The 14,682-nt window shown below is 37.5% G+C and overlaps 1 protein-coding gene across 1 annotated transcript in view; it reads right to left on the bottom strand.

Annotated features, from left to right (window-relative positions):
• The window catches only part of TTC39C (tetratricopeptide repeat domain 39C), a 48,411-nt gene that overhangs the window by 15,568 nt on the left and 18,161 nt on the right, over positions 1 to 14,682 (bottom strand). Inside the window, exons 2-4 of the mRNA XM_063299200.1 lie at positions 8,506 to 8,554; positions 5,476 to 5,604; positions 2,701 to 2,815 (exon numbers count right to left, since the gene is read on the bottom strand). Coding sequence (XP_063155270.1) covers positions 2,701 to 2,815; positions 5,476 to 5,604; positions 8,506 to 8,554 — 293 coding nt within the window. The remainder of the gene's footprint in view (positions 1 to 2,700; positions 2,816 to 5,475; positions 5,605 to 8,505; positions 8,555 to 14,682) is intronic.

The raw sequence follows: 14,682 nt of genomic DNA, 5'->3' as shown, positions 1-14,682 counted from the left end.
CTTGGTTGTTAAGCAAAGCAGTTGCTAAGTGAAAAATCATGTAACCATGACTGCACTTACAATTTTACTTCAGCTCTCTGTTGCTTTACAGAGTCAGACAGATATAACCCCAAAGAGCCAGGTGAGCCCAAATGGCAGGGAAAGTTTCTGGAATGCAACTCATGAGGAAGCCTGGTACAACAGCAAACCTTATAGCCCTTTTCCCCCACTTCCCTGTCCTTCAGAATCCTCACCCCAGCGCTGGGATAATTAGCAAAAAGAGAATTAATGTTTGTATTTATATTCATTGGAGAGGAAGAGATTGCAAGAGAGTAAGCAGGCACACAATGGGGAATATACATTGAAAGGAATGCGCTAGTGCCAACTGTTGCCTAGCACACTGGTGGCTATGAGCTGCAAGCCCCTAGCCACTAGAAGGCAAACAAAAGCTTTTAGTGTGAAACTGATTAGGGTCTTGTCAGTTACAGGCAGCAGCTGGGAGCTGTACAGAGTTCTAATCAACTAATTAAGGTCACAGAGTTGAGCTTGTTAATGTGTGATTAGCACTTTTTAGGGATGTACCAGTTTGCAGAGAAAAGCAGCTCAAGAAGAAATAGCTTGTTTAGGCAATCTCTCCAGTCTGCGATGGGGGGAGAGAAAAAAAAACAGGTCAGGCACAGGACAACAGGTACTGACTGACTGTAATGGTGAACCCGAAACTAAGAGAGAGACACTGCAAAAGTCATAAATGAAGGCATTGGTCAAAGTTACTTTTTTATCACTGTTGTAACTATGAATGGTCCCTGTCTGAGGCAGTTGCTAAATGAGGACTATCTTTACATGTAATGAATGGTATGAACCACAGGCCAAGTCATGCTTTATTTAACCAAGTTTACTGAATGGCCCATAATTGGCTAGGTAATTACTCAACATAGTAAACCATAAATCATAGTAATTGAAGCACTACATGGTCTTAATTTTCTGACTTTGTGATTGGATATATCCAAAGCTTTGTACCTATAATACAGCAAGTCACTTTTTAATTTAATGTGTTGTGTGTACCCAATTGTTCGGTCAGAGAACTAAGAATACATAGTGTTCAGTTTACTCTAGCACAAATAAAATTGTTAAATCCCTACTTATTATACAATAGCCTTTAACATAGGGCTGCAAACATTTAAACAGCAAACAGCAAAGAGATGGAGGAAACTTTAACTCTTTCGAGCATATCTAGCAGTCATCTGAATTTTTATAGCCCAGATATGGTAGATCTACTCTAAAGGATTAATGAAGGAAGAGCTTCCAAGCAATAGAAAATCAAGCTGTCTGTTGCAATAAAGCATTTGTTCCAAAAGCATGATTCAGCTTTAACAGGAAGCTAAAATTACTGCAAGACTGTGCTGTTCAGCCACTTCTGCTGCATAGCGTTTTGGTTCTCATGTGGTTCACCACAAGGTAAGTGTTGTACAATTCTGTTCAGCAATGCTGCAGTAACCATGGAGAAAGGGACAAAAACCCCACCCTTTTCACCTTGGATGGTGCAATCACAAATAAAGTAAGGAATATGAGGAACATTTCAGAAAAAAAATATATAGTTTTGATGCTTTTTTAGCCAGCATACTCTCCTGTTAAACATTATTACTTAAAACTACAGAGTCTCTTGAGACACTTTATATATTTGCATATGTAGTCCTAGACTATTATATATGGAAGTTTTTGTATTTGAGAAACAATTAGGTAAAGCACCATCTTTGCTTAGAATACATTACTGTTATCTAAGCAACTGATTAATTTTAAAAAAACTATTCTTACCAGTATTAATAGAAACTAGCAACCACATGCCAATATGAGGCTTGTGGTATTTTAAAATGTACTTAACCATGCACAAAGGAAGCTATGAATGAAGGGGAATGTTTACTTTTCTTTTACTGATAGAAATTGTGTTATCCAAAAGTTATTAGAATTAAAACTGGTATCAAAGTAATCAACAAAACATAACACTTTCTTCTCACAGAGCAGAATGTAAAGTGATAGAACTTCCAACCACATGCTACACCCAAACACACACTGATTTCTTAATATTAGAGGCCGCAGCTTGCTTTTCAAGCCTATATTCTCATCCTCTGCATAAATCAGAGAAAATTATATCAAAATAATCCATAGATTATACATAACTCAGGTAAACTGGCAAGTATAACTGAAATAAACTGTGTTCTATTGGAATAATTGTAAAAATAAGACACATTTTTCTGTTCTAATACCGAAGGATTAGAAACTATTTAGTATTTAGAAAAACAGGTAATGTAGCTGCCAGGAGTAAAAATTGACTTGAAGGGACAAAAAAAGAGAAAGTGACAAGCATGGTGATAACAAAAAAAATTGGAAAGTGATTTTTTGCATACTGTGATTACAAAAAAATTAAGCCTTTTGTTATACCGTTGAACCCATCAACCCATACAAATTTGATAAATAAATAAACTTTTTTGGAGATACAGCCAAGACTTGATACCTACAATCAACCACACAAACTATGGCAAAGACTTGTCTGTTTGTTACACTCAGAGTGGGTTAAGATTAGAAGTATTTATAAGTAAGATCTTGACATTGATGGCATTCATAATATATAAATGTTTTTGTATTGTATGCTATGAAACCACTTTATGTCATCCTGGTTTTAGATAATAAATATTAATTATTAAAAAAATAGAAGCCACAGCTTACCTGATAATTCTTGTTTTACAAAAGAGAGCACAGCAAGGTAAACTTGACAGTCTGCCACAATGATTTGTCTCTGCAATCGATCCATCATGGATGGGGCAGCCTTCCTCCCATCAACCTATTTGAAAATTATGAAGGAAGAACAGAACCATCATATTAATTAGATATGGATAAAACCTACCATTCTAGGAATGGAACATTCTGGGCCACACCAATATGACCTTTCTGGGGGTGATCTGGCACTTTTCTGGAAATCAATTATCTGAACCAGAAATGCTTTATATTCTTCCCCATGTGGTCCAGCTGTGCATATCCCAAATATTTATCAATTAAAGTTTAGTCAAGATAGGCAAAGTGAATTGCCTTGTAATGAAATTCTATTCAAAGTAAGAAATGTAAATAAATATTAGCATAGAGCTGTATTTCTTAAACTTTTTGAAATGTGCTTAAAAACCACTGAAGTTTTAAAGTTTATGTTTTAACCACTGTAATACTCAGTTTATTCAGATATTTTGTCTTGGTTGTAGCAAGTACAAAGATCTGTTGAATGAAAAGGTAGGTAAAACATTCAATACCTTTTCACTTAAAAACTTAGGTTTGCTGAAAATTTTCAACTAGTTGTGAAGGTACATTTTTTTAATTGTTTCAGTATGATGCCTCAGAAGAGCTAACAATATCTCATTGTTCATATTTGGGTTTTTTTTTAATAGATCCAAAAGCCCCCCCCCCCCAAATCTCTTGTATCTTGGCTGGAAAGAAATTAGAAAGCAGAATTTTCAAGAAATTTTAACCATGATTTGCTAGCTATACCATAACTGACAAGGCTATGCTAACTCATAGGCCACAGTTCACAAACTAAAATTTAGGCTTCATTAATGCATATTCTGACTTGGCACAGAATATGTGAATCCATCTTAGGTTTGGAAGCTGCAAATACTCTACATTTTCTGCTCATCAATCTGAACTTCATTGACCAGGTACCATCTAAGACACACCATATACTCTCTCTTCTGCTCCAGCAGCGAAACAAGTTCATTACTGAAAACATCCAATATCATACGGTATAGAGAATGGGACTTCAGAACACTTGACTTCTAGATCATTAGACATTTTGCTAAATACATGGCATAAACATGTGCCTCCTGGATGTTGGACTGGAGGTTCTACACTTCATTTGCATACTATTCTGTCATTTAGTGGAATTACAGAAAGAACTGTTAAGTATGAACTATCACAGAATTAGTAGCAATAGAGAACAAAAATCCAGCTTTATATTAAGTTTTCATCAATATAATATACAGATTCTATTATTAATTTTAGACATATGCAGTATCAAGAGTATTTAAAGGTATCAAGTAAGCTACTCATATCTAAAATATGACCTAAGTGAACTTTTTCTTTGTAAGATAATTTTTTGTTATTATCTTTCACCAACCAGTTGCTTAATATGGCATTCTACTGCTCCCCTACTCCAAAGTTGTAGACTCCCCCAACCTTAATCTTTTAAAACAAATTTCCTATGGAAGATACATCAGGAAACAGATACAAAGACCAGCTCCTTATAACCCTTTAGAAATTATATAGAATAGTGACACTAAGCAAACTGTCAATGCACTCAATATTAATAATGTAGTATGTTGTCAAAGGAAGACAAAACTTAAATTTTTTATAGGGTATGAAGTTGATTACACCTAATTCCACTGAACTAGTAAAGATATGTAGCATCAACATGACAGTTCAACAGGAATACTAATTGAAGTTCCTTCTTCTATTTCCATGGAAGGTAGATGCTATTATAATTATATGATGGGGCAGCAAATTAAGTGAAAGCCAATTATCAGTTTTACTAACCAAAGTAGTAATGTAATAACCTAAATTGTTAGTTAAAGGCACAAGGTGAGTTTATTTTTATTTTTTTAAAATATCTTTAGCAAGCCAAAGATCCAAAGACACATAAATAACTGCTAAGTCATAATGCTGTGAATATTTCCATCAACCTGCAACTCAGTAGGTAAAAGCATTAGTAAAATGAATTCCGAAGGCTGGATGATAACCGTGGACAGATGATGATTGGACAACAGCTGCCATTTACATCTTGCTTACCAAGTGGAGACATAGGGAAAGAGGAGATTGGACTGAAGAACTAGGCAGGCATTATGAAGAGAAACTGTTATTTTTCTTCAAGGTTACATAGGGGTCTAGGTGGGACTTAAATCTTTTGAAGGAAACTTTTAAGTTTTACTAAGCTATCAAAGAAGAAAATTTCCATTGTCTATGGTTAATGTTTAGCAGATAGGCAAGAGCCAGAAATAAAACTAGAAGCAGGCATAAAATTTTGCAGAGAAAAAAAGGCCACTCATCTACCAGCAGATTGCCAACATTGATATGGCTAATCTTGTTGAAAGAAAACTTTTTTTATATACAAAGGGCAGCCAAATAAGACTATGTCTAGGCTACCAGAAGACAATAGATTACCTATCAATTATAAGAACTACCTTTTAGCTGGGATTATTTTCTCTCTGCATAGCATTATAAAGGCCAAATTTTGATAGAGGTGCCTATTTGAATGGCCATTTATCAGGTATTCTGGAAACAGGAATAATAGGAAAGGATGATGCATGAGCTCATAGGAATATGTTAAGATTTTAAAAGTAACAAAATTGAATATGAGAATATTGCATATTACATGCTATGGAGTCCCATAGGACAGGCATATATAAAACAGTATCGTATCAGCACAGGACTTATTCATCCATGTACTGGCAATATTTCACTTACATTCTTCTTAATTTTATTTTTTATTGTTTCTATAACTCCTGCTTCTTCACTCTCACATAATTTTTCGGTAGCTTTTAAATCGTCACATGCCAGCTGCATTTTCTCTTCTTCAAAAGTCATCATGGCATTCTGTTAAAACAAAAAAAGACTACTGAACCTGAAAGTGCCAAACTAATCTAAACCTACTTACTACTTTACAAACTAAGGATATTATATTGCTCTTTTAGAAGCTTTTTGAAGCAAGTTCATTAACTAAGATATAATTATCTACAAGAACCCTTCATTTAAAAGTAACTGTCAGAGAAGTTGAAAAATTAATTCAAAAATTATTCTTGTGGCCCTTCAAAACCAACAAATTACCATATAATAAATGTGTTACACTATATAGTATTATCATATTATGCACCAATAAATGTATTAATCTTTAAGATTTCAAAGACTCTTTGCTGAAAAAATACTAGCACAACTACCTCTCTGCAAAATCAAAAAATAACCATGCTATATTTACTGCTGTAAGTTACCAACAATGCTAGTAGGATGAACTCTTAATAGAAAAATAGTATACTATTATACTAAAAACTTAATGTAACTACTAAGATATCAGGTAATACTCCTTCATAATCATGATTACTGAAGGCTTGTGTTTGCAGAAAACATTGTCTTTAATAGTATATCATTGCTTTGACCTAATGGTTTCAAAATGCAGTAATACTACTACTAAAAAGCAGTCAAACAAACTTCTTAATCTATGCAGGAATAGTTTTTCAAGTGAGATGATACTATTACAACAGTAACTTTATGACTAAGCATTAAGACTGTGTTGACCGTCACTTGCCATTCACTTTTTTCATGACTAGTATTTCAGATATAATTAAAACAGCCAATTTAGATTCAAATACACGATCATTCAAATGTGGCATTACTGCTTAACAAGTTGGTCATCCCCAGGGCAACATGAAGTTTTCCCTGTAGTGTAAGGCAGCCTTCCCATTCTGCTACTGTGCAGACATATTGATTAATCCAACTCCTCTTAGGAGCATCAGATTCTGGCAGCCTAGCCTAAGTTGAAATGCTACATCAGAATATTTGTTAAGGCTGTAAGAAACAGACCACAGTGTCTATCTGCTTTTCAAAATATTTTATTGTACACTGTGCTTTTGAATATCACGACATGGGACCAAGATACTGCACTAAAAGTTGTAGCTCTGTTCTTTTTTTCCTTGATCAATTATGTAACTATTATGGCAGATATAAGAGTATTTATATATTCCCAATGGAGTATGAAATTGTAGTAGCATTTCAAGTCTGTGTGTGTGTGTGTGAGAGAGAGAGAGTGTGTGTGTAATGTGTCATGTGTCTGCATATACATGTATTTTTTTCATGACTGGTCTTTTTTTTTTTTGAAACTGTGTTTAGCTGCTTATATTTAACTAATTCTGAATTATGGTTTACAACAGAGAATGTGTACTCCCTAAAACTCAGTGCCTTGGTACAGTTTTTGGCCTTTTTACATATTTAAGAAAACAAATAATTCTTGGTAATATAAAATATTATCAAGAGTCATTCTATTTCTCAAATCACTCCACAAATATTGAAGATGTAACTTTATTAAAGGACAAGACAATGAAAAAGAATAATTAACTTTTCCAGGTATGATTGGGTATTTTATATACAGCCGAGCTGAAACTGCTATATTGACTAAGAATCTAATTAAGTTACTCTCTTCCAGTTACTGTTACTGCCACAAATTATATCTACAGATTTCCTAATGAAAAACAAAACCTATGTATATTAAAAAAAATCTATGCCTTAGAGTCAAGTGATAAGATATGTAGAATCCCCTTACTTAGGTTAATTTAATCTCCATTTCAGCACAGCAAATTTTCCATTTTTTAAATAGAAGATCTGAACTACATTGGAACATAAACTACTGCAGCTATATTTAGAACAGAAGAAGCTTTGCAGGGTATAATGTTGCTGTGCTGGATTGTTATACTGACTCAATAATCCCACTTAGATAAGCAATTCCATTTAAGTGAGGGAGAAAATTCCGATTTCCTTACAAAAGTCAAGAATACATTCAGATAAAACCTTCTCCAATTTAAGATTTATAAAACTACACATAAACACACCAACCTACTTACAAGAGGGGTTTATCAAACAAGTCATATCCTGTATTTTTGGCATGATTTCTTACATAATGCCAATAAAGAATGGACATAGAACCATTATATACATACACTATATTCATATACTTTGTCTAAAAGTACCACAAAATCCTTTCTTTTCACAGATAGTGAAGCAACTATTTTATAGTACAGTAAAATCTTTCATTAACTTGTTATGAGTTCTTGCAAATAGGATACTTGCTTATCAGCAACATCATAAAAGATGGCTCTCACTTATAGAAATTATAGAACGCTAAGCACAAAACAAACCACATTCCAGCTTTATGCAATGTATGAATCCAGCCAGAGTGACAGCGTAGGAAGCAATATTGACACACAATACAATTTTGCTAGGTTTTGGTGGCATACAACCCCCAACCAATATGGTTTAGTGTTATGTATGAAACAGGTCACAATACCTTGTTCAACAACAATGATTTAAGAATTTAGTGTTATGCATACTCTGATAGTGAATATAGTACATATGTGCATGTGAAGGGATACACATGAATGTGCAGTCCTTTATTCTGCAATATGTGTGCCCTCAGACTGAGAATGTTTAAGAATGTAGTAAAACTGAGACAACTATTTTAGTTCTATTCCCCAGACTAGTAAATGAAGTGCATAAAAACCCACACAAGAACTCCTGCACTGATCTTTTTATTCCGTTCCATTGATACGGCATTTGGATCTTGTGGGAGAAAAATGTGTATGTGTCTCCAAACAATTTTTTACTAAACCTACAATCCTGTAGGTTCAAAAACAAGAATGTTTTCAAAATTAGTCATACACTTTCAAAATCAGTGATACAACAAGGGAATCTCATATGCAGTAACAACTGAAATCTTTTGTGCCCACTTACCAAAAAGCTGACGAAGCTGGCTCCAAAGCTCATTAAAGGACTATGGTTTCTGTTAAAAGGGGTAAAAAATATAGTTACTACATATAAAAAACTTCATTCAGAATATGTACAATGTTCAATTTCAACTGTTTCAATCTTGAAGCCTCCCCAAATTTCCCATTTTGAGCACAAAACTATTATTTTGAATGTCAAATGGGCTATTTCAAGCATTTTGGAACCATTTTACACTCAACATAAGCCTGTTCTGGGTACAAAACATTTTATTTTGAGCTTGCAACTCTTCCAAAATGCTTAAAACATCCTGCATCATGCTTAAAAACTGTCTTTCCTTGAAATGGAAAAGTTTTATGATGTCTTGCACTTGAAACCAACCAGTGTCTGTTGCTGGAGCAGCGTAATCAATTTCAGGTTCTTCCCAGAGGGTGACTCGCAGACCGCTGAAAATGTCTTTTTGCCCAGTGTTTCATGGACAGGGAGGAGAGAACCTTTGGCTTCTTCAGAGATGATGAATTCAACGATGGTCCTAAAGAAGAAAATGCATGTGGTGGTGATCGGTGACCCACTGTTGAGAGGAACGGAGTCAACTATCTGCAGATTGGACATGCTATCAAGGGAAATATGTTGTCTTCCAAGTGAGAAAATCTGGGATGTGACAGAGAAGCTGGACCCACTAATCCAATCTACTGACTGCCCACCCCTTCTTCTGTTTCATGTTGGAACAAACAATACTGCCAGAAAGAGCCTGGAAATAACATTGAAGGACTATGAAGAACTAGGCAGGAAAGCTAAAGTATCTGGAAGACAAATGGTGTTTTCATCCATACTTCTATCTAAAGGCTATGGCCCAAGGAAGGAATGGAGGATTCTGGAGGTGAACCACCGATTCAAGGGTTGGTGTGCCAAAAGATGGGCTGAACCTCACGAAAACTGGGAAGAATGTATTTCAAAACCTATTGTTCAGGCAGGCTTTAAACTAAACCTGGAAGGGGAGAGGGAATCATACCCAAAGCAATAAACCTTACAACAAAGAAGGAAGTGGTGCTCAGGAATACATTCTTCACCTCTGAGGAAGCCAAAGGTTCTTTCCTCCCTGTCCATGAAACACTGGGCAAAAAGACATTTTCAGAGGTCTGTGAGTCACCCTCTGGGGAGAGCCTGAAATTGATTGCGCTGCTCCAGCAACAGACACTGGTTGGTTTCAAGTGCAAGACATCATAAAACTTTTCCATTTCAAGGAAAGACAGTTTTTAAGCATGACGCAGGATGTTTTAAGTATTTTGGAAGAATTCCAAGCTCAAAATAAAATATTCTGAATGAAGGAGATGCAGCAAGCAAAGTTAAGAAAGGTAGTACTAAAGGGCTCATATGCCTATACACCAATGCTCAGAGAATGATGAACAAACAAGTCCTAATTTATCTATCAATCAAATTTGGCACTGCCCATATCCTCCCACCAGAGGGACTCTGGGAGGTTTACAACAATAATACTGGGGAGGAGGCAAATATGACGTTGGTATTGCTGAAACTTGGTAGGATGGAACTTAATATTGAAATATAGTACTGGAAGGATATAATTTGTTCATACCCAACCAAAGGGGAGGGGATTGCATTATACATAAATAATGACTACACCTGTATGCAATTTTATGGCACCAAGGGTAAAAAGTCATCCCAATATGCTAAGGAAAAGAAGAAAGTAGGATGGACTCCCTTCAGCAAAGGATTGTTACCTTGTCGTGGTGCTGGAGCTTGAGCACCTCAATGATGCCATGAGCTAAACCATGAAGGGCCACCCAAGACAGGAAGGTCATGACAGAGAGGTCAGACTAAATGCGATCCCTGGGGAAGGTAATGGCAACCCACCCCAGTATTCTTGCCGGGAAAACTAAATGGATCAGTACAACCAGAGATATGTTGGTATACCATCGGAAGATGAGACCCCCCAGGTCGGAAGATGGTCAAAATGCTACTGGGGAGGAACAGAGGATGAGTTCAACTAGCCCCAGACGTGATGACGCAGCTAGCTCAAAGCCGAAAGGACGGCTAGCGGCCGACGGTGCTGGTGGTGAACGGCGAATCCGATGTTCTAAGGATCAACACACCATTGGAACCTGGAATGTAAGATCTATGAGCCAGGGCAAATTGGATGTGGTTATTGGTGAGATGTCAAGATTAAAGATAGACATTTTGGGCGTCAGTGAACTGAAATGGACTGGAGTGGGCCACTTCACATCAAATGACCACCAGATCTACTACTATGGACAAGAGGACCACAGAAGAAATGGAGTAGCCTTCATAAGTAATAGTAAAGTGGCTAAAGCAGTGCTTGGATACAATCCAAAAAATGATAGAATGATCTCAATTTGAATTCAGGGCAAGCCATCTAACACCACAGTGACCCAAATATACGACCCAACCACAGATGCTGAAGAAGCTGAAATAGAGCAGTTCTATGAGGATCTGCAGCACCTACTGGACAACACGCCTAAAAGAGATGTTATTTTCATCACGGGAGACTGGAATGCTAAGGTGGGCAGTCAAATGACACCTGGAATTACAGGTAAGCATGGCCTGGGTGAACAAAACGAAGCAGGACATAGGCTGATTGATTTGGCCAAGACAACTCACTCTGCATAACAAACACTCTCTTCCAACAACCTAAGAGACGGCTTTATACTTCACCAGATGGACAACACCGAAATCAGACTGACTACATCCTTTGCAGCCAAAGGTGGCGGACATCTATACAGTCGGTAAAAACAAGACCTGGAGCTGACTGTAGTTCAGATCACGAACTTCTTCTTGCACAATTTAGGATCAGACTAAAGAGATTAGGGAAGACCCACAGATCAGCTAGATATGAGCTCACTAATATTCCTAAGGAATATGCAGTGGAGGTGAAGAATAGATTTAAGGGACTGGACTTAGTAGATAGGGTCCCGGAAGAACTATGGACAGAAGTTCGCAGCATTGTTCAGGAGGCGGCAACAAAATACATCCCAAAGAAAGAGAAAACCAAGAAGGCAAAATGGCTGAGACACTAGAAGTAGCCCAAGAAAGAAGGAAAGCAAAAGGCAACAGTGATAGGGGGAGATATGCCCAATTAAATGCAAAATTCCAGAGGTTAGCCAGAAGAGATAAGGAATTATTTTTAAACAAGCAATGCGCAGAAGTGGAAGAAGACAATAGAATAGGAAGAACAAGAGACCTCTTCCAGAAAATTAGAAACATCGTAGGTAAATTCCAGGCAAAAATGGGTATGATCAAAAACAAAGATGGCAAGGACCTAACAGAAGAAGAAGAGATCAAGAAAAGGTGGCAAGAATATACAGAAGACCTGTATAGGAAGGATAACAATATCGGGGATAGCTTTGACGGTGTCGTCAGTGAGCTAGAGCCAGACACCCTGAAGAGCGAGGTTGAATGGGCCTTAAGAAGCATTGCTAATATCAAAGCAGCAGGAGACGACGGCATCCCAGCTGAACTGTTCAAAATCTTGCAAGATGATGCTGTCAAGGTAATGCATGCTATATGCCAGCAAATTTGGAAAACACAAGAATGGCCATCAGACTGGAAAAAATCAACTTATATCCCCATACCAAAAAAAGGGAAACACTAAAGAATTTTCAGCCGATCGAACAGTGGCATTCATTTAACATGCCAGTAAGGTAATGCTCAAGATCCTGCAAGGTAGACTTCAGCAACTCATGGAGCAAGAATTGCCAGATGTACAAGCTGGGTTTAGAAAAGGCAGAGGAACTAGGGACCAAATTGCCAATATCCGATGGATAATGGAAAAAGCCAGGGAGTTTCAGAAAAACATCTATTTCTGTTTTATTGACTATTCTAAAGCCTTTGACTATGTGGATCATAACAAGTTGTGGCAAGTTCTTAGTGGTATGGGGATACCAAGTCATCTTGTCTGCCTCCTGAAGAATCTGTATAACGACCAAGTAGCAACAGTAAGAACAGACCACAGAACAACGGACTGGTTTAAGATTGGGAAAGGAGTACGGCAGGGCTGTATACTCTCACCCTACCTATTCAACTTGTACGCAGAACACATCATGCGACAAGCTGGGCTTGAGGAATCCAAGGCTGGAGTTGAAATCGCTGGAAGAAACATTAACAATCTCAGATATGCAGATGATACCACTTTGATGGCTGAAAGCGAAAAGGAACTGAGGAACCTTATGATGAAGGTGAAAGAAGAAAGTGCAAAAGCTGGCTTGCAGCTAAACCTCAAAAATACCAAGATTATGGCAACCAGCTTGATTGATAACTGGCAAATAGAGGGAGAAAATGTAGAAGCAGTGAAAGACTTTGTATTTCTAGGTGCGAAGATTACTGCAGATGCTGACTGCACTCAGGAAATCAGAAGACATTTAATCCTTGGGAGAAAAGCAATGACAAATCTCGATAAAATAGTTAAGAGCAGAGACATCACACTGACAACAAAGGTCCGCATAGTTAAAGCAATGGTGTTCCCCGTAGTAACATATGGCTGCGAGAGCTGGACCATAAGGAAGGCTGAGAGAAGGAAGGTAGATGCTTTTGAACTGTGGTGTTGGAGGAAAATTCTGAGAGTGCAAGAAGATCAAACTAGTCCATACTCCAGGAAATAAAGCCAGACTGCTCACTTGAGGGAATGATATTAAAGGCAAAACTGAAATACTCTGGCCACATAATGAGAAGACAGGACACCCTGGAGAAGATGCTGATGCTAGGGAGAGTGGAGGGCAAAAGGAAGAGGGGCCGACCAAGGGCAAGGTGGATGGATGATATTCTAGAGGTGACGGAATCGTCCCTGGGGGAGCTGGGGGTGTTGACCGACAGGAAGCTCTGGCATGGGCTGGTCCATGAAGTCACAAAGAGTCGGAAGCGACTAAACGAATAAACAACAACAGGATGGACTCCATGGATGTAAATCCTAAAGGAAAAAACAGTTCAGAAGGGTTAGGAAATTGAAAAATCAGGTAACTAAGTCCCAAACATAAACAATACCAAACAGAAAGAAAAATGGGAGACAGTTGGCATGACTGCATAAAAAGCTTTGTGATAAACCAATAAACAAAAAGGACAAGTTTAAAATAGGGAAGAAGGGCATATAACAAAAGCAGAATATCAGGAAAAGGTTCAAATCTGTAAGGATGAAGTCAGAAAGGCTAAGGCTCAGAAGGAGCTGAGGCTTGCAATGAATGCAAAAAATAACAAAAAGGGGTTCTTTGGGTATGTACAGAACAGCCAATATGCTGGCTGGAGAAGATGGCAAGATGATGACAGACAACAGGGAGAAGGCTGAACTGTCCTATTCCTATAAATTCCTATTTTGCATTTGTCTTTTTGCAAAAAGAAAAAGTGATCCAAATTGTCAGAGGCTACATGGGGGGGTGGGTTAGAAGAGAAATGCAGGCCAAAATAGGCAAGGAAGTGATGAGAGAACTGCTAACTGCTTTGAATGTATTCAAGTTGCAGGCTAGAGGATTCATCCCAGGAATCTGCTAATGGAATTGGTGGCTGTATCAGAACCACTGATTATAATATTTGAGAACTCCTGAAGCACAGGGGAAGTGCCAAGCTTGGAGAAGAGCTAGCATTGTTGCAATATTTTAAAAAAATGGAAAAAAGTGGACCCAGGAAACTACAGACCAATCAGCTTGATATTAATTCCTGGAAAAATCCTAGAAAGTATTATCAAATAGTGGGTTTGGAAAGACTTAGAATGGAACGAGGTGATTAACAGAAGCCAGCATGTCTTTGTTTAAAATAGGCTGTGCCAAACAAATCTTGCTTTTTTTTTTTTTTGACAAAATTATTAGATTAGTAGACCAAAGGAATGCTCTGGATGTAGTGCACCTAGTCTTCAGTAATGCTTTTGATAAACTTGATCATAGCCTCCTTAACAAAATGGAATGATGTGGATGGATGGTCCCACTACCAGAAAGATTCACAGTTAATTGAACAAACAAACCCAACACATGGTCCTTAATGGATCTATGCTTACATAAAGAGAGGTGTGCAGTGGTGTACCTCAGTGTTCCGTCCTGTACCCAGTCCTGTTCAACAGTTTGACAAATGGCTTGACAAGAGGATAGAAGGGATACTCAACAAATCTGTAGATGACACAAAACTGAGCAGAATTGCTAACACCTCAGAAGAGGCAGGCTCAAGGTTGGA

The sequence above is a fragment of the Candoia aspera genome, chromosome 3, assembly GCF_035149785.1.
Source record: "Candoia aspera isolate rCanAsp1 chromosome 3, rCanAsp1.hap2, whole genome shotgun sequence".
NCBI lineage: Eukaryota > Metazoa > Chordata > Lepidosauria > Squamata > Boidae > Candoia > Candoia aspera.
This window is presented reverse-complemented; position numbering and strand designations above follow the sequence as displayed.